This window comes from Artibeus jamaicensis, unplaced genomic scaffold, assembly GCF_021234435.1.
Source record: "Artibeus jamaicensis isolate MK-2021 breed Jamaican fruit bat unplaced genomic scaffold, CSHL_Jam_final contig_384, whole genome shotgun sequence".
Classification (NCBI taxonomy): Eukaryota; Metazoa; Chordata; class Mammalia; order Chiroptera; family Phyllostomidae; genus Artibeus; species Artibeus jamaicensis.
This window is the reverse complement of record NW_026521810.1, coordinates 8,000,807-8,021,436: the sequence shown is the minus strand read 5'-3', so window position 1 is coordinate 8,021,436 and position 20,630 is coordinate 8,000,807. Positions and strand designations below refer to the sequence as shown.

Sequence of the window (20,630 nt, the reverse complement as noted above, 5' to 3'; positions counted from 1 at the left end):
TACCCTTTCTGTATTTGAGGACTCAGAAGCCCAGAAGGGTTGCCAACTACCTGATGTTAGAAGACTTGAAATTGCTTTAAGAGCAGCCAGAGCCATGTTCCTCAGAATCATCAGGGATCCTTAGAAAAATGATGTCCCTGGCTCTCCCTGTCTCTGGGACTGCAGCCAAGACATCTTTATTTTAATCAAGCTCCCTTAGTAGTTCTTATGCAAAATGAAGGGCTAAGTGCATATTCCCAGGTTCCCTTGTATTATGTGGAATCAGCTTACAAGGTGAAACCCAGACATCCAAATGATTAACAAACTCCCCACACAAATATGATGAGCAACTCAATTTGAGAACAAATACTCAAGAGGAGGCATTCATTTCAGACAGGCTAACTTAGGAAAGGAGGCAGTCACTCTCCTTGGCATCACATAAGCAACTGGCCTTTCTCCATAAGGGGCTTGAACTCACACACAGACAGCACTGTGGGGTATGTTTTAAAATGTAGGTTTCATTATTATTCAGATATGATGAGGCCAACAGATCAGTTTAAGTGCAACTGAAAATATAGTTTGGTACTCACAGTTCCTGCTAAAAATTGAAGTGCATCCACCCTTCAATTTTTATATGTTGAAGCCTTAACCCCTAAAGTGATTTGTAGTAAGCAGAGCAAAAATGATGGACCAGGTATAGAAGGCCACCAGGGCAGAAAACCCCAGGTACCTAGAAATGGGAAAAAATGGGAAAACAAGGACCTCACCTGCCCCTGCCACAGGTAACCTTTCCTCCTCTAGCATATCAAGGGTCATGCAGTTTAGACCCCCTGACCTTTCACATCATCAGTCACAAAGCTCAGACCCTCCCCAGATTTTTCCTCCCTTGGAATGTTGATAGTCACATGGGTTAGTTGCATCCCCCCCTTAGATGTAGAACAAATAAGGGGCTGTAGATTAGCCCTTAAGCATTAAGTCCCCAGAACAATGAGGTGTTGACATCTAGGCTTCAGTTGTGTTTCAGCTCCAGGTCCAGAAAATCAGACAAGCAATGCCATGGCTGACATCAGGACCAGCTACACTGATGAATGATCCCCTGCCCTGGTCAACAATTCAGTGGAGACCTGGACCCTGAAAGGACACACCTGGAAAGCTGATGAATATTCTATCACATCTTTCCCCGAGACTGCCCTTAAGATTCCTGCCTGCAAGAGAGAGATAAAAACCCTCAAGACAGTGCTGACCAGTGTGGTTCGGTTGGTTGGGCATCGCCCTGCAACACAAAAGGTTGCAGGTCTGGTCCCCAATTGCAGTGTATATGGATTGATGGTTCTCTCCCCACATTTCTCCCTCCTTTCCCCTCTCTCTAAATAAATAAATAACCCTGAAAACAGAGGACACAACATGCAAGCTATCCCTCTGAGGAGCACGCCCATACCTCTCCCTTTCCCCTTGTCTTCCCCCACAGGCATGCATCTCCTAAACGCTAAGGGTCCCTAAGACCTGCAACCTGGGGAGCAATGGGCAGCAGCAACATGTGCTGGGCTAACTCCTGGAACTGTCTCTTAGGCCTCTTTTTCTTTGGCTTCCCAGTGAGCTAAAGCCGCCCCGCCATGGCTCACTTCTTTCCCATAATGTTTCTAAAGAGCCAAAGCAGCCCTGCCTAGTTATCTCCCATTGCTTCTTCTGTGCTAAACCCTCCTTTGTTTCATGGTCCCCGGCTTTAATAAACATGTCCTCAAAGTCACCTGAACTCATGTTGTGAAATCTTTCCTGCACGAAATCAAGAACCTGCACACTACCATCCCAGCCCTATGCAGACCTGCTCAGGACCAGGACCCCTGTCCAGTAATAAAATAAGGTCCTAAGGGTGGGTCCTGATCCTATAGAATTAGTGTCCTTTTAAAAAAGACTCACCAGAGAGAGTGCATGCTCTCTATTCCCCTGCTTTCTCTCTCTCCTTCTCTCTCTCTCTCTACCTACTATAAAGGACACAGCAAGAAGGCAACAAGCCAGAAAGAGCTCTCACCAGAAAATAAATTAGCAGGCACTTTGATCTTGGACTTCCAGACTTCACCACAGTGAGAAACACATTTTTGTTGTTTAAGTCCCCTAGTCTGTGCTACCGTATTATGGCAGCCAGAACTGACTAAGACAGTGCCAAAGAGGAGGAGGCCATACCACCCCACCCAGGGCCACACAGGGAAGCACCGGGGCCAGTCAGGAGGCAGAGGAAACAAGGGGACAACATGAGCAAGAGTCGTATTGTGGATTCTGCAGGAAGGAATGGGTAAAGCAGAGTAAACAGGCTTAGGATTGGCTAAATTTGAATAATTTCAGTGAGTTCTGAGGTACTTTTCTGGCCTCTGGCTCTGGACTCAGAGGTCCTGAGGGTGAGCCTGGGCTCTGGATCAGTTAGTTTGCACATGAAAGCTGCACTCCCAGGGGAGACGTTCACACTCTCTAGGAATTAGCTAGTCCTGGGAAGGGCAGTCTTCACAGGGTCAGCCAGGTTCCACAATGTCCAAGCATCCAAATTACAAAAAATAAGATAGCAATATGAATACAGGGCAGAGGATAAAAAGTGCATGGAGACTAAAGATTGTTGGAAAGATGGGAAGAACACAGCTGCACATTGGTTAGGACCACAAAGAACCCAGGACCCACTGCTGATCTTGTGGAAACAGGCAGCTCACTCACAGTCCCTCAGAGCATGTTTCTACCTACCTGCCGTGGGTCCTGGCGCTCAGAGTCTTTAAAAAAGCTATAGTGTCTTCTCCTCTGGCATTGAAGGACACAGTGCAGACAGGACATGGGATCTCCAAAGCCCTCTGGAGGAGAAGCTGTTTGGATTCCTCAGGAATGTCCCCCACCACAAAGTAGTACATGGATTCAGTCTGCAAAACAATAGTAGCAGCAATTACCTCCATTACCTCATTGTCCTAACCTTGTCCAGGACTCCTTGGCAATACACTATCTATGAGACAGATTTTTTTTTAAGTGGTAGGGAAAGGGAGGAGCAGAAAGGATAGCAGCACTGCTCAATGTTTTGTGAGGACATTTGAGAACTGAGGTCAGGAAGTAAGGAATTCAAGGCCTGGTGCCAAGGAGGTCTGTTGGTGGTGGTCTAGTGGTCATAGTGTCTGGTAGCACAGGGAAGGATATAGTTGGCAGGTTTGGAGAAGAGCTTCCTGTGAGCCCATTAGTACATCACACAGGTCAGGAATAGCTGTTTTCAATATGAAGACACACAGCCACCACGGCCAGGAAGCTTATTAGCCATTCCCTACAGTGGAGCCACAATTCTGCAGTCCAACTCCTCTATTCTCAGTCTGAGGCAGAATGTGACAGAAGGACATATTCCCAGTTGGTTCACCCTCTGGACGCATGTCACAGGGAAACAAATGCCTGGGGAGGTGAGGCCGTCCTGACTTCACGCAGCAGGTTAAGTGCCAGATCCACTCACAGGGCCTTGTCTCTCACTGCACTGCCAGGCCATGACAAGAATGAGAGAATGAACAACCCCTGTGTCAGAATACACACATACACAACCAGCCTTCAACCAGGGATGTGAAAGATGCATGCCTCAGCAGGTAGAGGCTATCCCACAAAGCTCCCTGATTAGTGTAGAGTGATGTCAACCACCCTCCCTCACCAAGGGCCCCCATGGCAACAGTGCTATAGCAACCACAACACCCTTCTTCTTCCCAGGATTTGCCTTCCCTGGTATTTGTCCCCCTCTACCACCCCCCACTCAAAAGCTCTGTAACCTTGGGCAAGTGATTTTAATGAAGACAGGGAATGCAGTTTACCTCATGACTAGATTTAAACAAGGTGACTTGCACTTATGTATATAAATCTCAGAAAATAAAAGCCAAGGGGGATCCAGGACTGTGTATTATGTAAGCCTGCCCTACAAACACCTAGATTCACTGTCCACAGATACCTGGAGATAAAAACCCAGCAAATGTGTTGTGTTCTAAGGGATAAGTGAATGTCCTATCCCTTAAGGATTTACAAGTCTCTCTGTGCTCTAATCACAGATCCTTGATAGTGGAAGGTAAACCATCAATGATCTCCCCTAGACCTGAAACCTTGGCTTTATACCCACCTGACACAGAGACTGGATTATGGCCAGCTCCCCAACTGGTTAGGACATGCTGTCGGCAGTAGCTGGGTAGCTGTGGGCCCCAGGAGCCTGGGGGGCAGGGTGGTGGAGGATGCAGGCTGGGAATTGGGAGACCACTGTGGCAGCTGGGACCAGGCTACTGCAGCAGCAACCCTCCTCCAACTGGACACAAAAGAGCCCCCTATGCCCAACCTACCTCCCACCCCCCACTTTTTCTTTCAGGCCTTTTTACACCAGCTCCTTGATTTTAAAAGGACTAATGGGAGGTAAAGACTGAGGAAATCTGTACATTCTCTCGGCCAGCCACCCAAGTGGCAGAAAAAATCTAAGAAAGAAGAGATAGTGTTCTCCAGATTCCTTATTATTCTGAATATTGTTCCTCCAGCAAATGCACTAATTCCATTTTTCTCCTGGTGTTGTACATTACCTTGTATAAGGTGTATTAAGTGGTCTCCACTGAGCTGCATTGTTAGTAGTTAGTGTTTCAGCTATGTTGGTGCCTAAGTGTTGAAGGGAGATGGATCCATTCTTTCATAAGGGTCTAAATTCACACATGGCCTGAGACAGGGGTATGATGCAGAGGTACTTTCTCAGGTTTGTTAGCTCCACAGGGAGGTGAGTGAGGACAAACATCTCTAGGTGATCAGTAGGCAGCTTCTGACACCCTGTAGCTCTATTGCACATCATGCAAACTCAGCTACTTTGCTCTGGCTATAACCCAAGAATGAAAATCTTTATACAGAAATGGATTTCTTTCGAGATTTCATCAAACTAAAAATTGCTGTAGCTAGCAGAGACTCAGGATTTTCTTTCATTTACTAAGGCTATAATGGTATTCATTAAAGCTCATTCCTCAGCTTCTTAATTGCCTATGTTTCTAGTCAACTTGCAGTTATCCGTGCTACAAATTTCCTAGGATATGCTTTCCACTGAGACTGCCTATCCCACTCCCATTCTCTTCCCACACCCTGCTTTCGTGCCTCTCCTTTCTGCTCACAGAATGGCATTGAGAAAAACATAGAGGAAGATAAGCATGCTACCTATCACTAACCCTTCCCCAAACTGGCAAAATGCCTTTTAAAGTGAAATGGCTCTGGGGTCATCTGCTATTTGGGATGATAAGCTAACATGAATTATTTTATTCAACACTCACAAGAGTCCTGTGGAATACGAATTCTTATTCTCATGCTCAGTTTACAGATGAAGAAAATGAGGCCTAGATAGGTTAACTGACCTGGTCTTGCAGCTAGTAAAGCCAGGTTACCTGACCATCACTTCTCTCACTGTGTCACCTCACCGTGGCAAGGCTGGTCACCTATTGCAGATGAATGTGCATTCCCAGAACTATGAAAGCAATATCATAGGACACAAAAGTGGCCAGAGACCAGGCACCATTTTCACTTCCTTGGCTCCCACACTATCCTCAGCTCTGACCACCTGACAGCAACAGCACTGACCGAAGTTGGGTCCAGGAGGTTGTCTGACTCAGGGATTTATTCTCCTGGGAATCCACACCCTAACCAGCACCTCTGAGCTCCTTGAGGCAAGGGCCAGTCTGGACAATCAGCAGCAGCTTGGACCAGGAGCAGCTTCCTCACTGATCAGTGTTTCCCTAAAAGCTGATTTGCACTGAATTTGATAACACAAGACATGGACAATATGTTACATTCAGCTATTTTACATTGAGTCACAAATTCTTGCCACTTTATACTATATAAAATAGGGTAAAGCCTTTCTGTAGTCACTTAAAATGTCTTATTTTGTCTGGGCCATTTGTCCAGCAGCGTCTCACAGTAATCTGCATTCTGCTCAGCCAAGGAATCCTGAACAGCTTCCCAGCCATAGGTTTGGTGGAAAAGAAGAACCAGACTTGGAGAGGCTGCTTTCTCTGACTGCCTGCTGCTTCAGAAGCCACCAATGCCCCTGGGGCTAAATATCTCCATTCCGCAAGGAAGCAAAAATGAAAGTCAACCAGAACAGCAACTAGAGGTCTAGTAGAATTCTTTCTTGCTCTTCACACAACTTTGACCACTACAGTTTTAATCAACCCAGACCTTAAATTGAACTTCTAGATCCTCCCTGTGACCCCTCTCCTGGCTCAGCAGTTTTGATTTTCTGATTCTCCTTATGGCAGAGACTACCCCATGGTCTTAACCCAGCTCACTTCTCTGATCCATCTTCACATCCTTGACCACCACCAACTTTCTGGCCTCCCAGGCTTCAGTGTCCTTGTGTCTACCCACTGTCCCTACCAGAGTCACACAAGGCTCAGTAAACTCACCTACCTGGTCCCACACAGACCCCATCCCTTCAATTCAGAAAACTCAAATATGTACCATAGCTTAGGGATGGGACTCTCTTAGACTCACTTTTAGCCCCCAACCTCATGAATGTCAACATTATTTCCTTTCTCTTCCTTCAGTGTTCAACAAAGATTTATCGAGCCCTTGCTAGGCACTGCCATTGCTAGGGATACAAAGGTGAAAAGATCTGATGCCTGCCTGTGCCACCGCAAGGAAGTAAATGAAATGCCAACTTTGTGACTGATATGGTCAGTCCTTCAGTTCACTGTCCACGGGGGCAGGATCCTTACAGAATCATTTGGGTCTGTCTCTAATTCACCCACTTAATCTTCCAAAAAGAAGTAAACAGATTTGTGCCTATCAGATGGATGGGAGAGGCTGAAAGAACAAAAAGAGAAACAGAGGTGCCCTCTGGGTGAGTGGCCTTCTGCTGAAACCAGAGGCAGAGCCCCCTGGTTAGCCTCCTCAGGCAGCTGAGATCATCAATCTATGCCCCTCACATCCTAGACCAGTAGGCCTTCTGGGGCATCCTGGCACAACACCTGCTCCTCATAAAGACCGAGGAAGCCACCAACTTCCTAAAAGACATATCCAGGGACCACAGTGTACAGTATACAGAAATCCAGAGCTGGACAGCACATGTGGGCTCTGAGGCTGATGCTAGCCCCTAGAAACTGCTGAACATTTCCTCAGTGCCCCACAGACTGTCCTACTCATGAACCAGATTTTCCCCACAGGATACAGCAGTAATTCATCCATCTATAGTGCTTTCCACATGCCATGATTAGAGATTTAAACCCCTCAACTCTGCTCGGCTCCTCTGAACTTGAAGGCTTATGCTCAGTCATCCCTCTCTATACACCTGGCCTACTTTTGGTGACAAAGTCCAGTTCTGGAGGAGGCCAGTGGCCTCTGAACATCTTTCTTCACTGTAACCAAGCACATTAGTCAGTCTTCCCTCTGCAAGTGGACCTGATACAAAAACCCAACTTCTCTGTTAATCTTTGGACCTAAGTCAATGCTTACTTTCTTGGTTCCTCTCAGGACTCACTCATGGGAGATGTTAACCCAAAGCAGATTATCATCAGTAGGAAAAGTCTGGGTGTTTAGCTTTATTGTTCCAGTTTCTTAGGCCTTCAATCTTTTCTATTCATAGCACATAGCAGTGACATGGATCAATTTAAATCTCACTGTGTAGACATGAAGTTCACAGAGCAGAAGATGCATTCCCCTCCCCATTTGCCCTACACACACATGCAGGTTTTGTTACTCCCAAGAAAACATAGGGAATGGCATTTTATGTATGAGGCAGTTGTATTTATAAGATTTTCCTTGGGATCACACCCAGATAAAGCTCTAAGTGGAGGAACACACCAGTCTAAATGTGTTTTGCATTTGCCATACTCTACAGTGTCTTCTCAAGAGCTTTCACATGCCATTTGATGATCAGTACCTGCAAGCTTCTCTCTCTTCTAGTGGACTTCCCTGAAACTCACTGAAATGTTCCATATTTCCTAGGCTTGGAATGAAGCCCAGAGAAAGGTGAGGCACAAGCCAGAGGTAAGTAAAATAGAAAATCAAGGTCACTGGGAAATCTTGCAGTCATGTCAAGTTGTCAGAGTCAGCTATGATGAGGGAAGCCAGGTGAATGAAGAAAGAAAACATCCATGTGTGCACACACACATGAGCCTGTGAAATGTTCCATTTCTTGACTGCTAATTACAGTGTCCAGACACTTGAGATTTTACAGATGTTAAGACCAACTTGAAAGGCCATAGAACAAAGCAGCTTGTATTTTCTTCTTCTTTAATGGGAAACATTTGCTCTTCTGGCTTTATAAAGATAAACAATGTGTTCTGAATTTTAAACCATCATCCTCAGTATCAATAAACAGTCTGGTGACCACTGGGGACTATCCTTTCAAGGTGCAAGCACATGGCCTTCTTGCTCAAGAAGGATTTCTTAATGCAACAGAATAAAACTTGAAGTCTACAGAGTTCCCAAGATTCCAGGGTGGACAAAGAAATTAAATGTTAATGAACATTACATAATAGGCATTAATTAAGTAGCTGAATCCCAAAGGAATGGGGACCTACCCCCACACAGAGAGTTGTGGCAAGTCAAAAGACCCACCTACCCAGAGGACTTCCTCTCTGGCTTGCCACTACCCTTAACAATCCCACCATTACAGTCACTCACAAAAACACACACCCTTGTGGCTAAAAGACACATAAAGCACCACGGTGTTAATTACTTCTTCTGGACAAATCTTTATTTCTAGAAAGTCTCTATCAAAATGCATATATGAATACATTAACATTTGAAAATGGATGAATCATTGTCAGGGATATACTTTACCTTGAAAACCACATGACAGACCCATTTGTGAAGAAGATGAAGTGTAGGAAAGCTCCAGAACATGGATGTTGGGCAGCCCTATTTCCTTATTGTAAGGGTTCTGTGAGGATTCTTCCAACCTCTCCTCCTATAAGAGTTGCCTGATTTATCTGATTGTCAGGAGAGCAAGAGTGGAATTAAAGTATTAGAGATGCAGAACTATGGCCTAATAATACCCTGTCCTTTCTCAATGCTCAGTGACTATGAGCAGTATGTGGCTATCCTGGTAGTGGCTAATGAGGGTCAACCCCAATCACCCCACCAAGGAGCCCAGACAGGCAGGCCCAGAGAACAGGTGTTACGGAAACTCATTTTATATGGTCCAACTCTGCCATCACCAAAGCTGCAATTTTAATCCCTGCCTGGGGCCTGTCATCTGTTTCTCACTGGGTTCCAAATTCAGAGGTCAATAGGATTAAGACTTATGGGGCTCTTTAATGCCTATGATGCTATCCCTGTGGCATGCTACAAGATCAGCTAAAAGGCAGTATTAGGATATTGAGTGTGAAGAAATAAGCTTGAAGCCACTTTGTGACCTGAGGTCAGCCCTGGATACGCACTTACAGTTTTGTCTTTCCCAGCTTCTAATAGAGCGTCCAGGCGGCTGGTCGGGCTTAGAGTCTGCTCATAGGTCAGTTTCTCAACCCAACTGATGGCAGAAGCTATGGATTGTTCCATCACAGGAGCAGCATTTTCCTGCCATTTCACAGGCTCTTGAGAGGCCCTGAAAGGAATTACATGGGGCTGTCACTGGGCAGTGGTTAGCAAAGCTGTCAGCCCTCAGTCTCACAGCTATGAGCAGTAAGCCACTTAATGTCACCAGTGCTGGAAGAAAGAAAAATCAGCTTCCAGCCCTCTGAAAATTATCAACAAAACTATTGGTTTCCAAAGTACCATTACCTTCCATCAGCTGGATTTGGGAAAACAATGTTTGTAGGAGAATAGAAAATTTCAAACATTATGAAGAAGTGCATTAAAATTATAGAGGGAAGTCCTGGCTGGTATAGCTCAGTGGATTGAGCATGGGCCTGAGAACCAGACAATCGTGGTTCAATTTCCAGTCAGAGCACATGCCTGGGTTGCAAGCCGGTTCCCTGCAGGCCAGTTCCCAGCAGGGGACGCACGAAGGCAACCATACATTGATGTTTCTCTCCCTCTCTCCTTCCCTTCCCCTCTAAAGATAAACAAATTTAAAAAATCTTTAAAAAATTATAGAGGGAAGTTATCTTCATAAGTCAGGTTTATATGACTGTTTTCTATTACTAGCAAATTTATAAGGACTCACAGCATTAATATTTGCAAATCAGCAATAATTTTATTATTCTAAAATTTTACTTCTAGTTTTTTTATTACATTGCCTTCATTATTCTGAAAGATTCCCATTAGTGACATTTTGGGATCAAAGACAGTATTGTTCTGCCCTGGCTGGGTGGCTTAGCCAGTCGGAGTGTTGTACCATGCACCAGAAGGTTGCAGGCTTGATCCCCCAACGAGGCTCATCCAGGAGGCAACTGATCAATGTTTCTCTTTCTCCAACCCCCCCTCTTCTCTTTAAAATCAATAAATATATTCTCAGGTGAGGATCAAAAATATATTTGAAAGATGAAAACAGCCAACACAACAATAGCTGATCAGTATGAATGAATCAAAATTATACTAATCTTTTATTAGATCAGCCAAAAATGTATTTTTTTGGTGTGCTGCAGAATTTTAGTATCTAGTTTATGTGTGTCGTGAAAGGAAAAACATTGAAAATCACTGGACTAAATGAATTGTCCTGAGTTGTTTCTCAGAGCCCATCTTTAAGGACAGAGGTGGCCTCACAAGTGTGTCCCTCTAGGTAGAGAATCTGGCTATAGCATACACTTTCAAGAAAGCTGAAGCACTGCACACTTAAGCACTTAGTTCCTTCAAAAAATATATCTGGAGCAGAAACAGGAACCTGGGGTAGAACACAATTAGGCAACATTCCCAAGATGTCATCTATTTAGCTGAAAATAATTTATTTTTAAAAAGAAAAACTCAGGAAGAAGCCCCCCTTCCAGATGTCTCTTGTCAGAGAGGTGAGCCACTATTCCACACAGGAAGTTGGCCCTGTGGTCCAAATCCTCTCGAATCCAAGAATCCATAAATGATTGATTGTGAAACCTCCAAATTATGGGAAATTCTATAAAGCCAGGGGGTGAACTTATAGAAGATCAACTTGAGCTGCAAGTTCAGTGTGAAAACCAGTAAAATCTGTGATAAATTTGAATCCATTAGCCAAGCAAAATCTAAAATGAGTGAAGGAATTTTTATGGCCTTAAATATACATTCAATATATTTGTATTTTTATATTTTTTGCCTTGCCTTGTATTGAAAAAGGATGCTTCCAAATCTCTCCTAATTTGAAAACTAAGGTGCTATGTGCAAAGCAGATAAAAGTTTTCCAGTACTTATTCACTGTTGGTTCTCTGCTAGAATTCTATAGTCTAGGAAATTACAATATAACAATCCTTTTATAGAGCACTCTGTTAATTATGCTACTTAACTCTGAATAAATGAAAATTACCTATGAAGTTTCACTGAAATATCCTGTTCCTGTGGAAAACTTACCATATGATATTGAACTTGGCTGTGCGAGCCACCTGCTCCTGGAGGACCATTTTTAGGGCATCTTGGCACAGATTAAGCTCCTCCTGCTGCATGTCACCAAAATCCAGCACAATGGTGATGCACTGTTCCAAGATGACACCAAAAATCTGCTGGCTTCTGCTGGTGAGCCAGTCCATCCGCTGCTTATAGTTCTTCACGGCTTGTGTTAAATGTTCCACAAACTGATAGATCAGTTCTGATTTGGCTGTCAGCTTAATGAAATAACAGTAAAAAAGAAAACAAAAGTACACCAAAATAAATCATCTTGAACCATGGTGCCAGGAACAACAGGGCCCACTGGGTCGAAGCCTCTGTCATCAAGAACTGTGTATTAATAACAACTGTGTGGACATCCTCCAAACCCCATATAATGCAAACGGAAGTGTTCTAGTCTTTCAGCTGAAAACCCCCAGCTGATATCCCACAGAAGGAAAGATGATTTTGGGTTCTATTCAAAACACAGCACTCTTTAAAACAATTTATTTCTAGATCATGTTTTATCCTTATAGTTAGAGAATTATCTTTATCAGAAAATGTCCAGAGGAAACTTTTAAAAATTAAGGGAAAAAAAAAAGATAAGCAAAGGCAGCTAGGAAAGAAAAATAAGCTTCTAAAAAGTTTTCTTAACTACAACATGCCAAAAATATTTCTGAAAATGCTTATAAACATGCCAGCACATCTGTCTGGCTTCCTCTAAGGATGATGCCCCAGTGGCTCATCCTCTCGCTCATGACCTTATCCTGTGTCTTGTCTCCCAGTCCAGGCTCCCCTATATCTGAATCACTTGATCACCTATAGCCACCACAAACACTTATAGAGTCTGTCATTCAAAGGTGACAGAGGCTTAAGGGTAATTTTTTGTATACACAAATATAGCATCATTCAAATAGATCAGGCACAATTGTGCAAGGTCTTTCAGGGTATAGGGTAGTAGGAGACATAAAAATGGAATAAGAAAAAAACTGTACTCTATTCAGTGGAGAATAACATTTTAAAGACCTGATACTTTTTTTAAAACTTCAAAAACCCTCAGAATACCCCAAATACCTAAATTGTTGAGGAAAATATGCTTTCTGAACACACCATGTAATTCCACATTTTCTTGCATTGTTTCATGCTGTTCCCTCTGTGTTAAACTCCTTTCTGTCCCCATACTCTTGGCAATCTAGCTTCCTCCTCAAGCTTCAGCATCAATGGAAGCAGTGTGAGACTCTCTGCCTGGGCCACTCCCAGAACTCAGCAGTGCATCCCTGTGCCTTATGGGAACTTCAGGAAACATTCCCCAGGAATTTAACCATGCTAGCAATATATACGTACAATTTTTTTTGAATTGTGATGATAATTTAAAGTCACCCATAGACAAACACCTTGTGAAAAACAGGCCTGCAGTTCCACACCCTTGGTCTTACACAAAGACCTGTTAGGGGAAGGAGAATGAGAAGGCCCAGTCGCACTATTAACCTGGGGAAGAGGGTATTCTTGTATTTACTCTCCAGAAGGACCTTTGGAGCAGCTGACAAAGAGGGTGAAGCCATATCATAGAAAAGGCTTCCGTGGCAGCGACCCACCTCCACCCCATTGGACTCTTCTGATTCAGGATTCTTCAAGTTGTACATCACCCACCCCCAAAGTGCAATTCCATCCAACACTCCTGGAGCGATATTCAACATCACCTAAGAAGGACTTTTTCTACCAATTTAAAAGAACAAATTGATAAATTGCAGCTAGAATTACATCAGCAGCTGCAGGACATTCAACACTTAACCAAACAAGAGGTTTTTCAAACTCTCCATGATAATCTCCTGTGGCTAAACCCCCAAAAAACTACTTTGATGAATTTAACCAGAGTGTGGATCTTGGGAGCCACTGGTTGTTCACTGATTATGATAATGCTCTGTTTACTTTGCCGCATTTGCAAATTATTTTCCCATGGTCATGTAAGAGACCAGCAAGTAGCAATCTTTGTGGAATCTATAGTGGTCCTAACTAAAAACAAGGGGAGCAATATAGAGGACCATTTAGGGGACCACACAATGTGAAGAATGTAGCCCAGCCCCTACTCAGAAAGGCCAGTGGGGAGTGAGGTCCCACACACAGGACCCACACCTACAAGTAGGTTCTCCCATGGGGACTCAGGACTAAATTGTACCTAGGCTGCTATGAGACTTGCTTTTGCTAAAACTTCCTCACCTTGAATTGAGGCAGAAAATGTTTACTGCATATTTTTAACTTCCTAAAGTCTGGGCTAAGCCTCCCAAGTATGGAGTGTAACCAGTTCAACCACTTTTCCCCTTGATCTGTAACATCCTTCTCTTTAAAGTAATTACCCACATTTTTTCCTCTGTTATTTGTAATCCCCTGCAGCAAACCTGTGCTTAGTAAATGAGGACCATCCTCAATGTAATGTACACAGAAGAGCAATAAAAGCGTGTCCAGGCAGGGGCCGGGGCCCTCTCTCTCACTTGAGAGCAGCCATGTCATCCCTTTTTCTCCACAGGACTTCTGTAGTCCGTGTGAATTTGTTTATTGCATCCACAACCCATGGACAACAGCCAGCAAGCATCAGGAACTCCCACTTACGTTGTATGCCGTACCATCTTCTGCTCTGCAGACCCGTGGAAACAGGCCTTCAGCATACCGGGAAGCCACAAATCTCCCCAGAGAAGCCACATAATCTGCATTTTTATTAAAAAAATCAAAATGGTGTTATCAATGCTTCTTATTTTAGTGTGAAATGCTTTTTTCTGGCACCATTCAAATTATATCCCCAGTTGACAGCAACACTCTGATGCTTTGTATTATGATCCAAATAATAAAGTATTTCTAGGAGCTATGATAAATGTAACTGTTTATGACATGAATAATACTTTAATATATGAATGAATGAGGAGGAAAACAGCATTTGCTTCTTGCTTTCCTGGTTCTTCTGTCCAGTATGATTAAGTTACAGATCAACAAGAAAATAGAGAAATTGTGTTTAATTTCTGAAAACCTTTATTCAGGACTTAGACTTGTTTTCAGAATTTTAAACTTAGATATTATCTATCGTTCTCTCAAGTGAGGGTTCACGAATAGACAAGTGAATGAAGCAAGCTGCTAATAGATTCCAAATACTCACACATAATATCAAAAACCACAAGATTTTTCTGATTATGCGCTCAACTATTCAACATCTGTTGCTCAAACACATACTGAGCACCCACCACACAATATTCACAGTGCTTAAAGAATGGGAATATAATACTCTCTAAAACTATTTTACCTATTCATGGAACAGAAGACTACAGAAAGGATTCAAGGACCTTGACTTGGCAGGACAGAGATGAGGCAAAGCTTTCCAGAGATGTTCTTATTGTGATTATTATGTTATTGTTGCTATTGTTATTAAGTACCAAAGATGGAAGAGAGAATGGTGGTACTCTTGGATCCAGTGTGCCTATTCTCTGTCTTTCTAGGGAGGCAGGATAACAGACTACTTTAGAAAGGAAGAAAGGGCATAATTGAATTTTAATTTACAAGACATGAACTTCAATGTTCATAATAGTAAAGAATGGGTTTTTTAAAAAAATATTTTATTTATTTATTTTTAGAGGGTAAGGGAAGGGAAGAAGAAAGAGCGGGAGAGAAACACCAATGTGTGGTTGCCTCTCATGCATCTCCTGCTGGGGACCCGGCCCACAACCCAGGCATGTGCCCCAACTGGGAACTGAACCGGCAACCCCCTGCTTCATAGGCCTGTGCCCAATCCACTGAGCTACACCAGCCAGAGCTAAAGAATGGGTTCTTGAATTCCATTAGCAATAATCTCATTCACGTGGATCAAAAAGGGGCCGCATACTAAAGTTAACTGGCTCAGGGGAGGCCTGCATGGTAGCCTCACAAACTCAGAGACCAAAAGTAACTGAATAGGGTAGTCTGGAACTAAAACTTCCTAACTAAACATGAGTTGTGGTGAGTAGTCAGGTCCTAGGCCAATATCTTCCTTGACAATGGTCAATCTTTGCCTTAACTAAGCCTCGTCTGTTATCTTTTTGAATCTAAGATAATGGAATAATCTCCTTTTTTCCAGACCCCTTGGGGCATAATCTTCCAATAAAACAGAGATCGTGGAAGCTCTCATTGTTATCTTATTTTCCAAATACCATCTCTTTGTGCTGCTGATATTGTTAACTAACCTATACCCATCAATGTAAAAGAAGTGTGTGTCTCTGTAGAAATCCCCACACCATTGTTCATGTCTATGGGTCATGTTCAAGTTCTTTGGTTTCTCCATTTTCTGTACTGTACTTTATACCCTCATGATTATTCTGTAACTACCTATTTGTACTTCTTAATCTTCTCACCTCTTCACTCACTCTCCCACATACCCCTCCCATCGGCAACCATCGAAATGCTCTTTATACCATGATTCTGTCTCTGTTCTCATTTCCTGTTTGTTTTTTAGATTCAATTGTTGATAGATATGTATTTTTCCATTTTATTGTTCATAGTTTTGATCTTTTACTTTTTATTAAATAAGTCCCTTTAACAATTCATTTAATAATGGTTTGGTGATGATGAACTCCTTTAGTTTGTTCTTATCTGGGAAACTGTTTATCTGCCCTTTGATAGCTTTGCTGGGTAGAGCAATCTCAGCTGTGGGTCCCTGCTTTTCATGACTTTGAATATTTCTTGCCAATCCCTTCTTGCCTGCAAAGTTTCTTTTGAGAAATTAGCTGACAGTCTTATGGGAACTCTCCTTTAGGTAAATAACTACTTTTCTCTTGCTGCTTTTAAGATCCTTTATCTGTGACCTTTGACATTTTAATTATGATGTGTCTTAGAGTGGGCCTCTTTGCATCTATTTTGTTTGAGACTCTGTACTTCCTGAACTGGCATGTCTACTTCCTTTACCAAATTAGGGAAGTTTTCTTTCATTATTTTTTTCAAATAGAGTTCCAGTTTCTTGCTCTTTTTCTTCTCCTTCTGGCACACCTATGATGAGAATGTTGGAAAGCTTGAAGTTTATCCCAGAGACTGATTACACTATCTTCATTCTTTTGGATTCTTTCTTCTTTTTGATATTCAGACTGGTTGTTTTTGCTTCCTTATATTCCAAATCATTGATTTCATTCTCAGGTTTATTCACTCTATTGTTCTTTCCCTATAAATTCTTCTTTATTTCAATTAGCATATTCTTCCTTTTTGACTATACTCTTTTATGCTGTTAAGGTCCTCATTAAGTTCCTTGAGCATCCTTATAACCAGTGTTTTTGAATTCTGCATCTGATAGATTTGATTATATCCATTTTGTTTAGTCTCTTTTCTGGAGTTTTGACCTGTTGTTTCATTTGGGCCATGTTTCTTTGTCTCCTCATTTTGGCAGCCTCCCTGTGTTTGTTTCTATGTATTAGGTAGAGCTGCTTTGACTCCATGTCCTAGTGGCATGCCTAATGTAGTAGGTGTCCTGTAGGGTCCAGTGACACAGCCTCCCCTATTACCCAAGCCAGGTACTTAGGTGCATCCTCCTTGTGGGCTGAGTACAGCCTCCTTGTGTAGTGGATCCTTGGTTGCTGTTAGCATGGCAATGGGAGGGATTTAGCCAGGCCAGTCAGCAGCAAGGACTGGCCATGACCACTGACCACCAACCTCCATGCTCTGTGGAGGATCAGCTGTGCCAGGGCAGGATGGTGGTGCGCCTACGTGGTGTGTAGCTGTCCACTGGGTTTGTAGGCTCTGAGGATTCCCTGGTGGTGCAAGCAAACTTCAGCCCCAACCTGTGTTCTGCCCAGGGCCACTCTGCATGAGCTATAAAGCCAATTGAAGATGGCTGCTACTTCTGCTTGGCTTAGAGATTCCCAGGCAAAGCCAAACTGTGATCCAAAGCTGTCTGCTGCTAGTGCCAGGCCTGGGGCCACATAGCAAGTGGTATAGAGGCTAGGGGCTCACTGAGGCTGGCTGTTACTTGTTTGAGAGTATTTATAAAGTTGTGAAGCATGAGCCAAGACCACTCATTCATATGGAAAAGCCACTGTTAACAGCTTGGGTGGGCCTATAAGTTGGGTGAGGCAGAGCTTCAGGAGATCTCCAGGATGGAGCAAACAGTGTTAGCCAGGTTGATGGAGTTTCAGATATGGCACCTGCCTGACACTCCATATTTCTGTGGGAGAAGGGTTCAGAGAAGGGACAATGGCCTCTGCCCTCTTTTCTGTCCCCCAGCTCTCACCCTGATGTCAAACACCACAGTTCCTCCTTGTATGCTACTGGTGCCTTTCAAGCTGCTACCCCTGTGCAGGAGCTGAGAGGGAATGAGTACAAATAAGTCCGTGTGTGAGTTCTTTAGAAAGAACTGCTTGGGCCCTGGCTGGTGTGGCTCAGTGGATTGAATACTGGCCCTCAGACCAAAGGGTCACCAGTTTGATTCCTAGTTAGGGCACATGGCTGGGCTGCAGGCCAGGTCCCCAGTAGGGAGCACATGAGAGGCAACCACACATTGATGTTTTTTTTTCTCTCTCTCTCTTTCTCTTTCTCCCTTCCTTCCCCTCTCCCTAAAAATAAATAATTTTTAAAACATTAAAAAAAAGAAGAAGAAGAACTGCAAAACTTTCTTCCACCAACTCAATCCCCATTGCTTTTTACAGCCAGAAGTTATGGGCACTTATTTTCCTGGCACTGGAACCCTGGGCCAGGTGGTCTGGTGTGGAGTCAGGACTCCTCACTCTTGTGATATCCCTCCCAAATTTTTATCTACCCCATGAGAATGTGGGACCAGCCTGCTCTACATCTCCACCCCTCCTACCAGTTTGGATGTATATGGTTTCTTTATTTCCATAGTTGTCAGACTTTCATTCCATTCAATTTCTGATGGTTCTGAGTGATGGTTGTTCTATAGTTTAGTTGTAAGTTTGATATAGCTGTGTGAAGAAGTGAGCCATATGTATCAACATCTTCATCTTCTAGTTTTAACTTTCAAAACAGTAAATATCAATAGATATAAAGTACACAAATTCTTATAAGTATTAGATTATAAGGGAGGACATAATATGAAAGTATATAAAGGAGATATAATGAATTGAATAAAGGAATATCAGAGTAAAACACTGACATACTAGTAGCAGGTAATGGATTGTAAAGAACATGATTTTCTGATAAAAAATTATGGTGGCAGAAGTAAGAGGCACAATGTTTTTAAAGTGCTAAAATAAAATGGAATCATAGGTTTGGAGATCATTTGGAGGGTTATCAGCTGGAAAGGGGAAGGAGGATAATGGGGGGAAAGGTACAGGGATTTAGAAGCATAATTGGGTAGGTACAAAATAGACAGGGAGATGTTAAGAACAGTAGAAGAAATGGAGAAGCCAAAGAACTTACATGTGATAAGGGCCTCAAGAGTTGGAAAATTTTAGTTTAAGGTAAAAAGGTATAATCCTAGCAAGTAATGTATATGTTAAAGCTTTTGTTTCAGAAAGTACGGATAGATAAAGCCCATCCTGACTCCTGGGAAGACAGCTGACCTCCTGGGGCACTGCTATAGATTACCAGCTGGGGACAAGTGGAGGCATCCAGGTCCTTGTGTTCCAGGGAGAGACAGATGACCCCCCTCCCCTGGGAATAGCTAACTGCCCAGGCAGGAATGTTGCAGCTTCTTTCACCTAATCCTCCCTGAATCTCAAAGCCCTCACCACACCTTGTTTATTCCGTTATAAAAAGTCTGGCCTGGAAAGAGAAGGGAAGATGGTCTGTTAGGGTATGAAGGGTATGAACCCGCCATCTTCTCAGATTGCCAGCCATCTGAATAAAGCGCACATAAAGATTTGATCGCTGTCATTGCTAATTGGGTTTGGTAGTGACAGGCAGCCCAAATGCCAGTGTCTTTTCCAGTTTCACATGGACATAAACTAAGTGGGGGTGGGGGGACAAAGGGGGAAAAATTGGGACAATTGTAATAGCATAATCAATAAAATATAATTATTCTTTGGGAATGATGACGAAATAAAAGATACTGTCAGACAAGAAACTAAAAAGATTTGTTGATGGCAGAGCTACTTTTGAAGATATATAAAGTGATATAAACACAAAGGAAGTAATAAAAGATTGTGATTGAAACATGGTAAGTACAAATATGGATCAATATAATAGCCTCCCTCAAGTTTATTAGATTATGTTTGATTGTTGAATCAAAAATTAAGAAGGGTAAGATAGCAGCCAAGTAGGTGGAAGCTGAGTCCACTTGCTCTGGCCCCCAACTTGGATTCTCATCTGACAAATAACCTGAACAATGAGTGGAATCTTAGCTGATATGAAGCTTTGAGCCAAGGAGTACAGAAGATGCTTCAAAATGGGCAGTACAAAGACTTTATAAGTTGAGGGGAAATACCCTGTGCATGGTCCTGTAGATGTGAAGAGATTGATTAGAAACTACAGCTTCGCGCCTCCCTCCCCTCCCAGGGCAGGGAGCCCTGGTCCTGAGCAGGGAACTCACAGACCTGCGCCTGGATGACTTGGGGGGATGTGTGAGGTTGGGAATATCCAGGCTACATACACACAGCCAGCAGCTTGTCTTCCACAGTTGTAGCACCAAATGCCAACTGGGAGTGACAGAGAAAGAGAGAGGGACTCATTTGTACCTGGGTCAAGAAGAGGCATGCCTGTGAGAGACTTCTGGCTTTTTGGAGAGGTGGTGTGAATGGAAAACTGGACAGTGACTTGTTGCTGCAGTGGGTGTGCCTCAGAAAGACTTTTTAAAAGGGGAGCTGAAGCATGCTGGGCAGGGACCCCATATACAACTGCCTTGCCAACAAAGAGGCAAGATTTAAAGTGCAGTTTGCTCCCAATGAATACAGTTGGGCAGGGATATCAGAGATATGCACAGCAAAGGGATTCTGGCCCCAGCCCAGTACAGCTAGCAAGTCAGAGGCTACCTAAAACAGAGAGTTTGGGACTGGGTATACTGCAAGGGCAGTGGGTTGGGAGTTAGATGGGCAAGAGCTGAGCACCTGAGATTATTTACAGCCAGGCAGAACACCCTTCCCTGGCAGAAATCAAACCTCTGGGAAGGGAAGGACTGCCCTGCCCCCCACCTCCTGCAGAACTGGCAGAACAAGCAAGGTAGTCTCAAAAAAAACCCTGCAGAGTACATATCTGCAGGAGAAAGGCAGGAAGAGAATCTTCAAAAGGACCCATTTTGGATTTCTCTCAGGGAGAGAAAA

At 43.3% G+C, this 20,630-nt stretch overlaps 1 protein-coding gene across 1 annotated transcript in view; it reads right to left on the bottom strand.

Annotated features, from left to right (window-relative positions):
• VWA3B (von Willebrand factor A domain containing 3B) overlaps positions 1 to 20,630 on the bottom strand; it is a 190,688-nt gene that overhangs the window by 152,109 nt on the left and 17,949 nt on the right. Inside the window, 4 exon segments of the mRNA XM_053664701.1 lie at positions 2,707 to 2,876; positions 9,373 to 9,532; positions 11,404 to 11,654; positions 14,023 to 14,117. Of these exon segments, the coding sequence (XP_053520676.1) occupies positions 2,707 to 2,876; positions 9,373 to 9,532; positions 11,404 to 11,654; positions 14,023 to 14,117 (676 nt within the window).